This window comes from Lithobates pipiens, unplaced genomic scaffold, assembly GCF_037356315.1.
Source record: "Lithobates pipiens isolate NorthernLeopardFrog02 unplaced genomic scaffold, aLitPip1_a1.2 Scaffold_27, whole genome shotgun sequence".
In the NCBI taxonomy this organism is placed as follows: Eukaryota; Metazoa; Chordata; class Amphibia; order Anura; family Ranidae; genus Lithobates; species Lithobates pipiens.
In genome coordinates, this window is record NW_027507788.1 from 161,094,758 (window position 1) to 161,110,601 (window position 15,844).

General features: G+C 44.2%; 1 protein-coding gene across 2 annotated transcripts in view; it reads right to left on the reverse strand.

The window, feature by feature from the left end:
* ROBO4 (roundabout guidance receptor 4) overlaps window positions 1-15,844 on the reverse strand; it is a 202,668-nt gene that overhangs the window by 158,609 nt on the left and 28,215 nt on the right. The window contains exon 1 of one of the 2 annotated variants that reach the window (XM_077457782.1): window positions 6,203-6,362. The exons of the other annotated variant lie outside the window; for it this stretch is intronic. Within the exon in view, the coding sequence (XP_077313908.1) occupies window positions 6,203-6,269 (67 nt within the window). The 5' untranslated portion in view covers window positions 6,270-6,362. Of the gene's footprint in view, window positions 1-6,202; window positions 6,363-15,844 lie in introns of those variants that run through there. 2 annotated transcript variants of the gene reach the window in all.

A 15,844-nucleotide genomic window follows, 5' to 3' on the forward strand; every position in this document is an offset into this window, starting at 1 on the left:
GGGGTGTACTAGGTTGTTTTTTGTTTATTAGATGAGCTTCAGCTTTGCTGCCTGGAAAGAGGAGTAATAATACAGAAAAGTTGCAGCTTCCATCATATTCTTTTTACACAGGCCCTTTGCTAATAGCTCAACTCTCAATAAAGAAGATATATTGGCTTGATTTATTATGGGCAAATAGGCTATGCACTCTGCAAGTGCAGTTGCTCCAATTCTTAGTATGGACAAAGGATATATATAGAAAAAGACTATTGGTCACATTCGTATGGATGATAAAAGGGTGCCACATCCCAGTTAAAGATTATTTAGAGATAAGGGGAAATTGAGAAAAGGGACTGGAGGGTAACCAACCCCCGGGACTTTTATGACGGCACCAAATATATTTAAACGGTAAGTAAAATCGATAAAGTTTTATTTAGTGTACAGAGAACATTTTTCAGACAAAAAAGACAGCTTCATCCATTTACATACAGAGTAGAAAATGCGGGTATACAAAAGTTGGTATATAAGCCTACAAGACTCCTCAGATTACCACATTCATATACGATTTAAACTGCATTGTTTCTTTCCTACATGTTTCGCTCTTCTGAGCTTCCTCAGGACAATTGCAGCATACAGCAATCAATAGAAAAACCCATATAGCTGATGAATTTATATAAATGTATATCGTTGTTTCCAAATATTATACACATCAATTTGTGCCAAGGCGAGGATAAATTATCTTCTCCTCCTTTACCATCAAACAGGCGGATCGCGGCGAGAGCACCATTAGGGATCCCCCATTCCTCCCCTCATGAATCTGGTGATACCAAGAGGGTGACTAAACTAGAACCAGTTGGACGTGCCTGGTACCAGCGAACCCCATATATTGTCAGATGAAAATTGAACAGAATATGTTTTTGAACACGAGAAATTTCTCTGTGCTAATCTGTTCAATAGAGCAGTAGTAGTGTAGTCAGGAAGATTTAAGTGCTCTTCAGGTGACGGAAGCAGACACGTGGAGCCGCTTACTGACGGAGAAGCACTTAAATCTTCCTGACTACACTACTACTGCTCTATTGAACAGATTAGCACAGAGAAATTTCTCGTGTTCAAAAACATATTCTGTTCAATTTTCATCTGACAATATATGGGGTTCGCTGGTACCGGGCACGTCCAACTGGTTCTAGTTTAGTCACCCTCTTGGTATCACCAGATTCATGGGGGGAGGAATGGGGGATCCCTAATGGTGCTCTCGCCGCGATCCGCCTGTTTGATGGTAAAGGAGGAGAAGATAATTTATCCTCGCCTTGGCACAAATTGATGTGTATAATATTTGGAAACAACGATATACATTTATATAAATTCATCAGCTATATGGGTTTTTCTATTGATTGCTGTATGCTGCAATTGTCCTGAGGAAGCTCAGAAGAGCGAAACATGTAGGAAAGAAACAATGCAGTTTAAATCGTATATGAATGTGGTAATCTGAGGAGTCTTGTAGACTTATATACCAACTTTTGTATACCCGCATTTTCTACTCTGTATGTAAATGGATGAAGCTGTCTTTTTTGTCTGAAAAATGTTCTCTGTACACTAAATAAAACTTTATCGATTTTACTTACCGTTTAAATATATTTGGTGCCGTCATAAAAGTCCCGGGGGTTGGTTACCCTCCAGTCCCTTTTCTCAATTTCCCCTTATCTCTAAATAATCCAATTCTTAGTAAATGAAGTAAAGCTTCACTTTGCAAAGAATACTCAATCATGTGCCAGGGAAATTAAAAAACAGCATTTATGCTTGCACATGATTGGATGATGGAAGTCAGCAGAGCTTCTGCTCATTTTCTAAGCTCTGGAGCAACTGTACTTGCAGAATGGACAGTCTATTTGCCTTTAGTAAATCAACCCCATTGAGAGAAACAAGGCGGCTACCATTGTTGAGCTCCTGATAATGCTAGTTGTCTGGCAGTCTCTGACTTCAATGCTTTAGCCCCTAGGTTGGAGGATTTACATACTAGTGCAGGTCTGGGAGGAAATGGAGATATTAATTCTGCAATACGTCCATTTTCAGGACAGGTCATTAAAGCGGAGGTCCACCCTAAAGTGGACCTTCCGCTCATCGGAACCCTCCCCCCCTCCGGCGCCACAATTGGCACCTTTCAGGGGGGAGGGGGGTGCAGATACCTGTACAGTACAGGTATCTGCACCCACTTCCGGGATAGCTCTCTGCGGAAAGGGGCGTAGATTACGCCCCTTTCCGCAAGTGCCCGCCCCTTTCTGCAAGTGCCCCACTGCCTGCTGGGAAACACACAGATCCCAGAGGCAGTGGGGACCGTCCTTATTGCGCAGCACGACTCGCGCATGCGCAGTAGGGAACCGGGAAATGAAGCCGAAAGGCTCCATTTCCTGATTCCCATACCCAAGATGGCGGCGGCAGGACCCGAGAGACGATCTAGAGATCGGCTTCGGGTGCCGACATCGCGGGCGCGCTGGACAGGTAAGTGTCACTATTTTAAAAGTCAGCAGCTGCAGTATTTGTAGCTGCTGGCTTTAAAAAAAAAAAAAAAAATGCGGAGTCCCGGCGGACTCCCGCTTTAATGATAGCCTTCTGCCCACACTGCTTTCCAAAAGCCAAACTCCAGTTTCTCTACCATGTGTCCATTGTGATTGGTTCCCACAACAGTCAGATGGCCTGTAGCCCATCCACTGGCTCCTGATCCAAAGCAATGACCAAGAGCTGTCAGAGTGCTGAGAGTGCAGTGTGTAGTGAGCGTGTTCTCAGCACACAAGCTCTGGTCTCCACAGACTCATATTTGCAGTGGCTGGGTGTTAGAGCCCACCTTTCCTTTTTCACGTGGTCGGTAAGAGGTTAAAATGATTGTAAACGATCACCTTGTAAAACAACATATTCAGTTTAAAATAGAAAAGAAAGGCAAAACATTCCCTCTGTTCTAAGCTGCGTAAGAGTTGGGGGGAGGAGAAGCAACAGTACACTGACCTTCCCAGTGAAAAGCTGTGGGGTTGGGGGCTGTGTCAGGACAAGTCTGATCATTGGAGGAGAGCAGGCTGAGTTCTCAGCACAGCTAGAGGACTGACCACAATGTGTGGTCAGTTTTTAATAGGAAAGCAGAGGGACTGGCAGGAACAAGAGGAATTTCACACAAAGGAAGCAATACAAAGAGGACAGGAGACTTTCTCATACCAGTATATGGTACAATAGGCACATTATGATTATGAAGTGTTGATGTAACAAACACTTTAAATAAAAATACAGTTGTAGCCATTTTCTTAACTCAGTATGCCATCCTTTACATCACATATTGTGACCCGCTCCTTAATTGTGTGTTGTCCTGTACATCTAATTCTGTAGGCTGGCCCTTAAAGTATCACTAAACCCACATCATAAAAAAATTACCAATAAATGGTGTATTACACACTGTTCATACTCACTATGAGATACATATTCTCAATTTTGCAAAAAACTGGTTGATCTTGCTGCTCACTATCTCCCCCTTCTGTTCATGGCCCCAATTCAGCTAGAGATTTTGCAACTGTGGTGTAAACTCTGCACATGCTCAGTTTTCAGTGTGTTTCTATGCTAAGCATTTCCTCCCTGTTACATCTGAGCAGCCCATGTGACCATGGAGTCACACATGTGGGCGTATACACAGTGGTAAATGACAGCCCACTCCTTCCCTCCTCCTCCATACCCACTGACCAGCTAAACATAATGAGAGCGGGATATTATATGCAGAATAATGGAAGCTTCACTTCCCTAAATTAAACAGTGTGTGTTTAGTATCACTTTAACTCTGTACTCTGTCCTATACTTCACATATGTTGGGTAACTCCTTAACTCTGTACACCATCCTGTAAACCTCATACTGTGGGCACATCATACCTTCTAACTGTCCTAGATGCTGTGGTACTGTCCTGGCATTTGACCAAGAGCCAGGCATCCCATGGATCCAGGACATGTCCTTCTTCTGGGTGCTGGAATCCTCATTCCAACACCCAACAGCAACTCTATGCAAACACTGTGTCAGGAAGGTCACACCAGTATGGGAGATGGCATGTCTGTTGAGCATCTGTGTGTAAGCGCATGTTGGCTTTTGTGCGAAAGTGTACATACAAATATAGGCAGCAGTGTGCTATTCTTAGTGCCATGCAGTCTATTTACATTGGATAGCTGCCCATGGCCAATGCTGATTTGCCTTCAGAAGTACCTAGTGTCTAGTATTTTCTGATGGCCTTCCTAATATCAACCCGGTTGGTCCTGACCTTCTCTTGCCATCTGTCTGTACCGACCATAGCTTGCTCCACGATCACACTTCCTTCTGCTCCTCTTGCTCTACATCTGCTAGCCTAATATTGAACCTGGCTTAAACCTGACTTTGTGCTGCCTGCCCACTCTATCAGAGGCCCTGGACAGGTGGTGTAAGAGAGGCCATTGTTGTCTTATCAGTCTCCTATGCCAGGTACATAACAATCCATCAGGCACAGTAATCACCTGCCTCACGGTACTAATTTCCAGTGCTGACGTCTCTTGTTATTTGGACCCTTTAAGCCAGTGGTCTCCAAACTGGGGCCTGTGGGTGCGAATGTGGCCCTTTGCTTGCCTAAATGCAGCCCTTGGAGCACTGTTCTTCACACTGATACAAGGCACGAGTCCTACCACAGATTCCAATGATGGGGATCATTCTTTCCACTTACACCAATGAAGAAGCCCTATTCCTTTCACTGTCACCAATGATAAAGCCCTATTCTTTCAAATGACACCAGTGATAGAGCATTATTCCTTTCACTGACACCAATAATGGGGCATTATTCCTCCCACCCACATCAACAATGGGGCACTATTGCTCCCACTGACACCAAGGATGGGGCACTATTCCTCCCACTGACACCAATGATGGGGCACTATTCTTCCCACCGACACCAATGGTGGGGCACTATTCCTCTCACTGACACCAATGATGGAACACTATTCCTCCCACTGACACCAACAATGGGGCATTATTCCTCCCACTGACACCAACATTGGGGCACTATTCCTCCCACTGACACCAACAATGGGGCACTATTCCTCCCACTGACACAACGATGGGACACTATTCCTCCCACTGACACCAATGATGGGGCACTTTTCCTCCCACCAACACCAAGAATGGGGCACAATTTTTCCCACTGACATCAATGATGGAGCACTATTTCTCCCACCCACACCAACAATGGGGCACTATTCCTCCCTCCCATACCAACAATGGGGCATTATTCCTCCCACTGACAAAACAATGGGACACTATTCCTCCCACTGACACCAATGATGGGGCACTATTCCTCCCACCAACACCAAGAATGGGGCACTATTCCTCCCACTGACACCAAGAATGGGGCACTATTCCTCCCACTGACACCAAGAATGGAACACTATTCCTCCCGATGACACCAACGAGGGGGCACTATTCCTCCTCCTACTGACCACAGTTGCTATAAAATTCTTTAACTCCCACTAACCATCAAGCCTGAGACATTGTCTACTACCATTGACACTGGGGCATTTTCTACTTCAACTGGCCACTGTCCGCCCCCCCCCCCCCCAAGTCTGATGGACAGTACACCGCTCCTCTCTTTAGAAGTTTTGGAGACTCTTGCTTTAAGCCATGCCCAATATTTAGCTCACTGTAGCCACATCCACTTTTACTGCATGTCGTCTCCCTTCTCAAGATGTCCCTCTTTCTTTTGTTGTAAAGATAGATAGATAAAATGGCTTGAGTAAAAATTAAAAAGCACTCAACTGTGTTACATGCCTGCAGTCATCTCAAATCTCCCACCTAAGGACCCTTTCAACCAGGGTTACATGAAACTCTAAGGTTCCTCCAGCGGCAATTAGAAGTTCCGTGAGCAATGAGCAGTTTTTACCTCTCAGGTGAGTAACCACTGATACTGGTAATCTTTTTATATATCTATAAACTGGGGATTCTTCCTAATGACTACAAATGTAGGAAGCATTTTTCCCAGTAAGCATCACACTAATGTAGCTGTAGATTTAGTAATTTTTGTCAGGGGTTCCCTAAGACCAGAAAGTTATTTCAAAGGTTCCTCCATGTTAAAAAGTTTATGAAAGACTGCTCTAGATGAGGTGTAGGCAGATATTGCAAAGCACCTCGTGCCCCATAACCTATAGTTCTTGTAAAAAGTATTGGGTTGACCACCACGCTTACCTTCCAATGGTTCAGTGTCTGCGCCACACACTATAATCACCAGGAAAACTCCCCAATAAGGTGACATGGCTGTTCCTGGCACAGTGTCCTCTGTAAACCTTCAACGTCCTCTTCTCAGGCAGTTCACAGCCCGAGGAGTCCCAGCTACAATACTACAATCCCTTCACTAACTGCTCCCAGTTTCCTATTTCCTAACAGACCAGCTGGAGACCCCTCCCATCATACAGCAGAAGACAATAGCAAGTTACTGGTTAACCACCCTTGTACAGCTCTGCTCCACCATTGTCTCCGCTATTCATCCCTTCCATTCTTCATGGATAGTTATAATTTTATCTGGGTTCATATAAGGCCACAGGAGTCCTTGGAGCTCAATCGCACAACGCCGCATGCAGTATTCTGTGCACCAAATGTGTGTTTGTTGGTATGCTGTGATTAAATGCATTGCAGTGCTTGCTAATTTCCCCTTGCTTTTTTTAACTTTTCAATCATTCTTTAGAACAGTGGCGCATTGACACGCATTGTAACCATTTTAATTTGCAGAAAACAAATATAGCATGTCTACATTTTTCCCCATCACACACAAAGCTTTAGTGTGAACATGGCATATAGACAAGCATGGTATTTGTTGTGTCTTTGTGTTAAGCCTGTGTTGATCATCTTAAATCAATGTAGTTCAATGCACTAGGTGTGAATGAGTCCTACCAGTTCTATGATGACGCTGTACTGCACTGGTGACAGTATGTAAAAAACTGTGAAAAAAAAAGTAAATGTATTCATTTTTAAAAACTGTGACAAAAAATGACAACTTCAAAAAATTTGCTATGCCTCTTACTAAATACATTGGACTGTCTTATTTTTCAAAAAGGGGTCATTTGGGGGATATTTGTACTGTCCTGGCATTTTTGGGCCCCAAGAAATGAGATATAATTAAATCTGGATTGATAAATTTTCAGATATATACCATGGTTTGCGGACTCTATAACTTTCCTACAGATTAAAAAATATACATGGATTTGGGTTATTTTCAAAGAAATGTAGCAGTATGAATTTTTGTCTGAAATTCATTGAGAAAGATTAATTAGCAAAATCTTATAACAGAAACTAAGACAAATGCATTATTTGAACTGCTTCCGGATCACCCACTGCATTTATACTGTGGCAGGGCGGCCCGGCTGTGCGAAACAACATATCTATATTTTTCTTGTTTCTTCCGGGTCTGAGAAGCATGCCCGCACCCCCGTCGACCCGCCCCTCTCCCCCCCCCCCCCGTGATTGGACACAGCGGGAGCCAATCAGTGGGTCCGGCGGACACGATGTCCGTTGGGCACCCAGCGATCATTCGAAGAGAGGCAAAAAAACGGTCTGCCTATGTAAACAAGGCAGACCACCGTTTTGTCAGAGGGGAAAATGGAGATCTCTGTTTTCCTCCAGTAGCACTATCCACCCCTACAGTTAGAAAGCACTCCCTAAGAGCACACTTAACCCTTTGATCGCCCCTGATGTTAACCCCTTCCTTGCCAGTGTCATTTATACAGTGCATTTTTTTTTAGCACTGATCACTGTATTGGTGTCATTGATCCCCAAAAAAGTGTCACTTAGGGTCAGATTTGTCCGCTGCAATGTCACAGTCCTGTTAAAAATTGCTGACTTCCACCATTACTAGTAAAAAATATAAAAAAAATAAAAAGTTCATAAATCTATCCCATAGTTTGTAGATGCGATAACTTTTGCAGAAACCAATCGATATACACTTATTGGGTATTTTTTTACCAAAATATGCAGCAGCATACAAATTGGCCTAAACTGATGAAGAAATTACATTTTTTTACATTTTTGTATTGGATATGTTTTATAGCAAAAAGTAAAAAATATATATATTTATTTTTCAAAATTGTCGGCCTTTTTTTGTTTATAGCGCAAAAAATAAAAACCGCAGATGTGATACATCACCACCAAAAGAAAGCTCTATTTGTGGGGAAAAAAAGGACATACATTTTGTTTGGGTACAGAGTCACAGGGTCACGCAATTGTCAGTTAAATTAAAGCAAAAAAATTTCTGGTCAGGAAGGGGGTAAAACCTTCAGGGGCTCAAGTGGTTAAAAAAAATTAAGTTGTTTTTTGTTTGTTTAGCAAAAAATAAAGAAACCAGTGGTGATTAAGTGGTTGTAAACACTTACAAACCACTTTGACCTACAGGTAAGCCTAGATTAAGGCTTACCTGTAGGTCCAAGAAATATCTCCTAAACCTACACGGTTTAGGAGATATTTGCCAAAACACAGGCACCTCTGTCTACGGCGCATGCGCCATAGACAGCGGCGCGCAGGCGGACTGAGCGAGCCGCTGTCAACGCTGATATGCCGCGAGTGGCGGCTCCCGTGCGCATGCGCTGGAGTGACGTCATCGCGGCTTCGTCGAATGACAGCGCCGGAGCAGCGAGACCCACCGAGAAGATGGAGGCTCCGTACACAAGGGGACAGCGGTGACTTCGCTGGCTCCTGTGTCAGGTAAGTGACACATAATGGACTACTATGCGCTGCATAGTAGTCCATTATGCTTTACCTTTGCAGCGAATCAAAGAGGAAGTAAACCCATCAGGGTTTACTTCTTCTTTAACCACTTAAGGACCGCCACATGGCAATGTACGTCGGCGCAATGGCACCGACAGGCACAAGCACGTACATGTATGTGCTCGCCTTCCAGCGGGTGGGGGTTCCGATCGGACCCCCCCTCCGCTGGATGCGGCGGTCCGTTTCGCTGCAGGAGCGATCCGGGATGATCGCTCCTGGCGAATGAGAAGCTTCCCCCGCTGTGCATAGTAAACACAGGCAGGGAGGAAGTGATGTCATTCTCCTCGGGGCGGTCTTTTTGACCGGACTGCAAGGAGAACAGAGAAAGTAAGTGTGCACCAACACTACACTGACATGTAGGTACACATAGGCACACAAATCCCCCCCCGATCGCCCCCCCTCCCAGTCACAGTGTCACTGATTGCAGTGATCATTTATTTACTGATCACTGCATTTAGTGTCAGTTGTGACAGTAAAAACTGTCAGGGCAGTTAGTGTTAGGTCCAGGGTAGCCCCCTACCACCCCCCAATAAAGGTTTAACCCCCTGATTGCCCGTAGAGTTAACCCTTTCACCCCCTTTTGCCAGTGTCACTAAGCGATCGTTTTTCTGATCGCTGCATTAGTGTCACTGGTGCCGCTAAGTAGCTAGTTATTTTTTTAGGTTCACCGCCAGGTTTTTATAGCGCTAGGTACCCCCATATACTACCCAATAACGGTTTTAACCCCCTAATTGCCCCTAGTTAACCCTTTCACCCGCGATCACCGTATAAGTGCCACTGGTGACGCTGGTTAGCCAGTTAGTTATTTAGGTTCCCCGTCAGGTTTTTATATAGTGCCAGGGACCCCCATATACTACCTAATAAAGATTTTAACCCCCTGATTGCCCCTAGTTAACCCTTTTACCAGTGATCACCGTATAAGTGTTACGGGTGACTCTGGTTAGTTAGTTTGCTTTTTATAGCATCAGGGCACCCACCATTTATTACCCAATAAAGGTTTAACCCCCTGATCACCCGGCGGGTGATATCAATTAGGTTTTAGGGTCTGCGTCGCCCCAGGCAGCGCTAGGTTAGTGCCAGTACCGCTAACACCCATGCGCAAAGCATAAACCTCCCGTAGTGGTATAGAATCTGAACAGATCAATATCTGATCAGATCTATACTAGCGTCCCCAGCAGTTTAGGGTTCCAAAAAAACGCATTGTTAGCGGGATCAGCCCAGATACCTGCTGGCACCTGCGTTTTGCCCCTCCGCCCAGCCCACCCAAGTGCAGTATCAATCGATCACTGTCACTTACAAAACACTAAACACATAACTGCCGCGTTCGCAGAGTCAGGCCTGATCCCTGCGATCGCTAACAGTTTTTTTTGGTAGCGTTTTATATTTAAATCCGGAAGGCAGTAATTGGATTTCGGGGTCCCGTACCTGGCTAGGCTCCCAAAAGTCCCCCACATGTGGTATCCCCGTACTCGGGAGAAGCAGCAGAATTTATTTTGGGGTGTAATTTCACTTATGCCCATAGCATGTGTGAGCAATATATCATTTAGTGACAACTTTGTGCAAAAAAAAAAAAAAATTGTAATATTCCTGCAACTTGTGGCAAAATATAAAATATTTAATGGACTCAACATGCCTCTCAGTAAATAGCTTGGGGTGTCTACTTTCCAAAATGGGGTCATTTGGGGGGGTTTTGTGCTATTTTGGCATTTTATGGCCTTCGAAACTGTGATAGGTAGTGAGGAGTGAAATCAAAAATTTGCACCCTTAGAAATCCTGAAGGCAGTGATTGGTTTTCGGGGTCCCGTACGTGGCTAGACTCCCAAAAAGTCCCACATATGTGGTATCCTCGTACTCCTCAGGAGAAGCAGCAGAATATATTTTGGGGTGCAATTCCACATATAACTATGGCATGTGTGAGCAATATATCATTTAGTGACAACTTTTTGTAAACTTTTTTTTTGTGTCATTATTCAATCACTTGGGACGAAAAAAAAATTCAATGGGCTCAACATGCCCCTCAGCAATTTCCTTGGGGTGTCTACTTTCCAAAATGGGGTCATTTGGGCGGGGGGTTGTACTACCCTGCCATTTTAGCACCTCAAGAAATGAGATAGGCAGTCATAAATTAAAAGCTGTGTCAATTCCAGAAAATGTACTCTAGTTTGTAGACGCTATAACTTTTGCGCAAACCAATAAATATACGCTTATTGAAATTTTTTTTACTAAAGACATGTGGCTGAATAAATTTTGCCCTAAATGTATGACTAAAATTGAGTTTATTTGATTTTTCTTATAGCAAAAAGTTATATCGCAAAAAATTTAAATCGCAGAGGCAATCAAATACCATCAAAAGAAAGCTCTATTTGTGGGAAGAAAAGGACGCAAATTTCGTTTGGGTACAACATTGCATGACCGCGCAATTACCAGTTAAATCAGTGCAGTGCGAAACTGTAAAAAGACCTCTGGTCCTTAGGCTGAAGTGGTTAAATACCACCAAAAGAAAGCTCTATTTGTGTAAAAAGGAAATAATAAACATGTCATATGAGTACAGTGTTGCATGACCACGCAATTGTAATTCAAAGTGTGACAGTGCTGAAAGCTGAAAATTGGCCTGGGCATGAAGGGGGTGAAAATGCCCAGTTTTGAAGTGGTTAAAGTGTAACTGCTACCCAAACTTTTTTATTGATGAAGTGGAAAGGGATTAGAACCCCATCTGGTTTTTATTGCTGTTTGTGTCCATTAATTATGTAGCGGCCACAACCCTTGCTGGGCAACCTTGACTTATTGGGCATTGGGCTTACCAGTTACCTTCTCTTGGCCTGCTCTTCCACATCTAGGGGTTCCCAGGGTTGATAATAAAAACGACTTGAACACTGACACGGATAAAGTCCTTTAACAAAGGTTTTATTTTGCGGTAGTAACATCCAATAACACAGTCTCTCATGGGAACAGAGGGCACGGGTGAAGAACTCAGGCACCTTGAACTGCAGGTCTAGCAAAGTCTCTAATTCCACCCAGAGAGTAGCCACTCGCAGCTGGGTACTTCAAGGCTGAATAGATCTCTAGCCAGAGATCATGGCATTCAGCACGTTGACTCAAAACTTGAAGCAATCCTATGAACCTGTACAAGTTGTAACTATGGGTGAACAGGAACCCTTTTCCTCAGTACCTGGAACGTTTCCCGTCTCCTCAATGGTACTGGAAAAATGTGAATTCGTCAATGCCCTTCCCAACTTAGTAACCAGGCACTTCTCAGGATGCCACTTGACGGCCCTCCTCCGAAGAGTCCTCCTCCGGTCACTTCCACGAGCTGTGGTGCCTCTCCAAGCCGAGAGCACACCCGGATACCTCGAATCCTCCCTCAGTTACTGCGCCTCGGACCAGCAGGGTCCGAGACTCGGGAACAGATGGATCCTTACCCCAGACCAGGCAGTTCTATCAGGGGCCTCTAACCGGAACATGTTGCGGGGTGTCGAAGACCCCGTGACCGGGACCCCTCATGGGCTACCCCGGTACTGGAACTAGAACAGACCCCCACAGGCCTCACAAACTCCTCTCCCTAAACACATGACCCATACATCTTAAGTACCCCTTGCCAGACTCCTCAGCGGGCCCGGCACTCCCACTGATTGGTTCTAAGAAGGTTAATACTCAAAACATCCAACCAGGCCTGGTTCTGGCCTGTCATGTGCAGTGCACCTTGCTGCTCGCAAGTCCAGGCAGAACTTCCAACACAGCCCGGCCAGACTGATGTCAAGGCCAACCTACATACTTAACCCTCAGAACCCCTACTGTTCTGAGGCAAAAACTAAATTTACATGCGTAGGACATTTTGTCCAAAATGTCATCAGCTGCAATTATATTCACCTTCTCTATTTGTCATGTTAACTGTTATCACCAAGTTCCCAACAGAATAGGAATAGAGGGGAAATATTCCAATAGGGACACTAGTTCTAGTGGCCTGGACAACTCTCTGCCTCATCCACCAATTCTTCTCCTGTGTTGTCACCCTAGAGTATGTCATCTGCACACCATTGATCTTTAATAGTATTTAACATTGTGATGGGAGTCACTTTGGGTGGGGGTGCTGTCGGAACCCAGAATTCCTTGGAGAGGTTGGGAAACCCTTGCTTCAGCTCTCCATGCACCTCCTATGTCTAAGTCACCCTGTGTCTGTCTATTAGGCACCAGAGTGACCAAGAAAAAAATGGACATTAAGTATGTGGCTTGGATTACTTAAAATGGAACAGTAATATTTATCCACAATATCTCCCAGGAAATATACAAAGACTAGTCCTGTTTTGTTTGATTCTGAACTATACATGTTAATTGAAAGAGCTGGTCACCTTGGCCTCTGGAGACGGACAGTCTGCTAATTCTTGGAGCTCCTGCTATTATGTTAGGCTCTGTTCACATCTAGGCATTTTTGGGCTTTTTCTGCTGTAAGCCTCAGCTCTAAAAACACCCAACAAGACATATCCCATTCATTTCAATGGCCCCTGTTCACATCTGAGCGTTTTTGTCATCTGAAGCAAAACGTCTGAAGCTCAAAAACGTACAGGAGCTTCTTTTTTGGCAGATTACAGGTGTTTTCTGCTTTTTATATTGGTGACCCTTTGACCTGTACAAAATCTGTAGCAAAATCGCAGAAAAAATTGCGCGACTTTCTGCCTAAAAACAAAATGCCTAGGTGTGAACAGGGCCTAAGGCCCCTTTCACATCAGCCATCTGCTTGTTCAGCAGGAATTGCTCCGTTGATCCCCACTGAGCCGGTGGATGACAAGTCCGTCTCTGCGCAGGGACAGACCTGTCAGATCTCCACTCTCCTCTATAGGGGATCGGATGAAAACGGACTGCCTGTCCATTTTCATCCAATCCGATAGAAGGATGGAAAATAGGGTTTCCATCAATCTGGATTTTGCGGAGGGGAGCGGATCAGGGCGGAAGGGATGTCAGAGGACATGTCACTGCTGACATCCGTCGCTCCATAGAGCTGTATGGAGCGACTGTTCAGATCCGCTGAAAAAACGGGCAGGTGGACCTGAACGGTCTGCACATGTGAAAGGGCGTGTGTAAAGGTGTCCTGTGTTTATATTTATGATAATGAATGTTGTGTCTTCTGAGCTAAAAGGCAGCAAGTCTGTCCTTAAAGGTCATAGCTCTGAGTCACCTAGGCTGTTTAAATGATTAGTTAATTAGCTATGTTAATTCTGTTTCTTGTTACAGTTTGCTAGAGTAATATGATCAGAAGGGAGGAGCAGGGGAATGTCCTCCTGGTGTATATATTTGTGTGAGTTTGTCCAATAAATGATTCCATGTTGCAGTTTTGTAACTGAGCTAGTCTCGCCTGGTTTTTACAATATATGGGCTGTAATATCTGATATATGAAAGTCCAGACTGGAGGAAGCAGTGTACTGACGGAAGCACTCAAGCAGAGTGTGACGGGGATAAGTCCACACACTTATTGAAGTGATCAATTCACAGTTCAGTGTCAGTGCAACATATCAAGGCCATGCAAGACCCCTTCATCAGGCATGTTGCTATACTGAGTAGTATATAGATAGTATATTTATAGAGCAGTGTCCCTTCTGCCCCTAAACCTTTGTCCCAGCCCTATCTGGAGTTACTGCAGATAGGAAGTGGCTGCAAAGAAGCTGCTGGGGATAAGAAAATAAAAAAAAGAATGAAGCTTTTTTATTTCCCCATGAGGAAGTTATGAAGTGCTTGATGAAATGCGTTGGGGGTGGAGCTATGTGATATCATCATGCAATACCTGGAAATGGGGTATAAAGATTTTTTTTTACGATTAATGTGATGCCAAGGATGTCTCTTAAGGGGGCAATTTAAAAAGGGATCTTCACTGCATCTGAGCACCATAAACTGAAAACGCTACTTAGTTCATTTTTAATATTTAAAGTGAACTCCCCCATCCATCCATGTCTCCATTCTTTATTTTGTGGAAACATAACTTTGAAAAATTTCCCCCCTAGCATTTTTACAGTGACTGCACTTCCAAGTGCACTTGTAGTGCAAAGTGGATTTGCCTTTCCTAAATAACCCCCTATATGTTATGTAGTTGGTGTATTTTCACATAAAATATGGAATTTTATTTTATTGCGCTGCACTTTATATGGAGCAAGTTTTGGGTTGATGTGGGAACATGTGGCAGTGCATATCTTGAGTATAGGTGTGTCTAAAAAGTTTGGTGAATGGTCCAATATCTCAACGAAAACATGGACCAGGTACGCGCACGTGTACATGGATATCCAGAGACACATCAAGAAGCACCATCTAGCGTGGAGTACATGTGACCGACAGGGTAAATCCACTGCAGGCAGTTGAACGTAGTCAGTGTGAGAGGGAGAGTCACAGTGCAATGGAGCAAAAAGTGAACATGAAGTTCTGCTACAAATTGGGGAAAGCGGTGACAGAGACACATGAAATGTTGGTGCAAGTGTTCGGGATGGAAGCCGTGAGTAGAAAATGTGTTTACAACTGGTTCAAAACGCTTTCATAACGTGAAGGAAACGACTGAGGATGAGCCACAACATGGGCCATCAACAAGCAGAACCCCAGACATGATCAAGCGAGTGCGATAAATGCTGGCATGAGATCGGCGACAGACTCTAGGATTGATGGTGGAGGAATTGGGCATTAGCAAGGACATCGTGTGCACCATCGTCTGCAAAGATTTGGGTAACCGGAAGATCTGTTCCCAGCTTGTGCCGCACAAGCTGACAGATGAACATAAAGCAAAACAGTTTGAAACCTCTGGAGATTTCATGACTAGGGTACCACCGATGTATACTCTTAATATGTAATTACCCCTTTAAACCTCCCATACCTATAACTCTAAACAAATAACGAATGACACAAATCTGGAGGAAATTTGGCCGGGTTGGGCATTTATTAACAAATAAACAAAATAACCTTTCCTTAAAACAGGAACAAAAAACATAATCCAGAGCCCATAACATAAAGGTTGCCGGTCTTGGGAGGTAAAAAAGAACCAAATTCAGATTGTGCATTAGCTTTAATACTTAACAATCCCCAGCCGCACAACCCAGGCTCAGG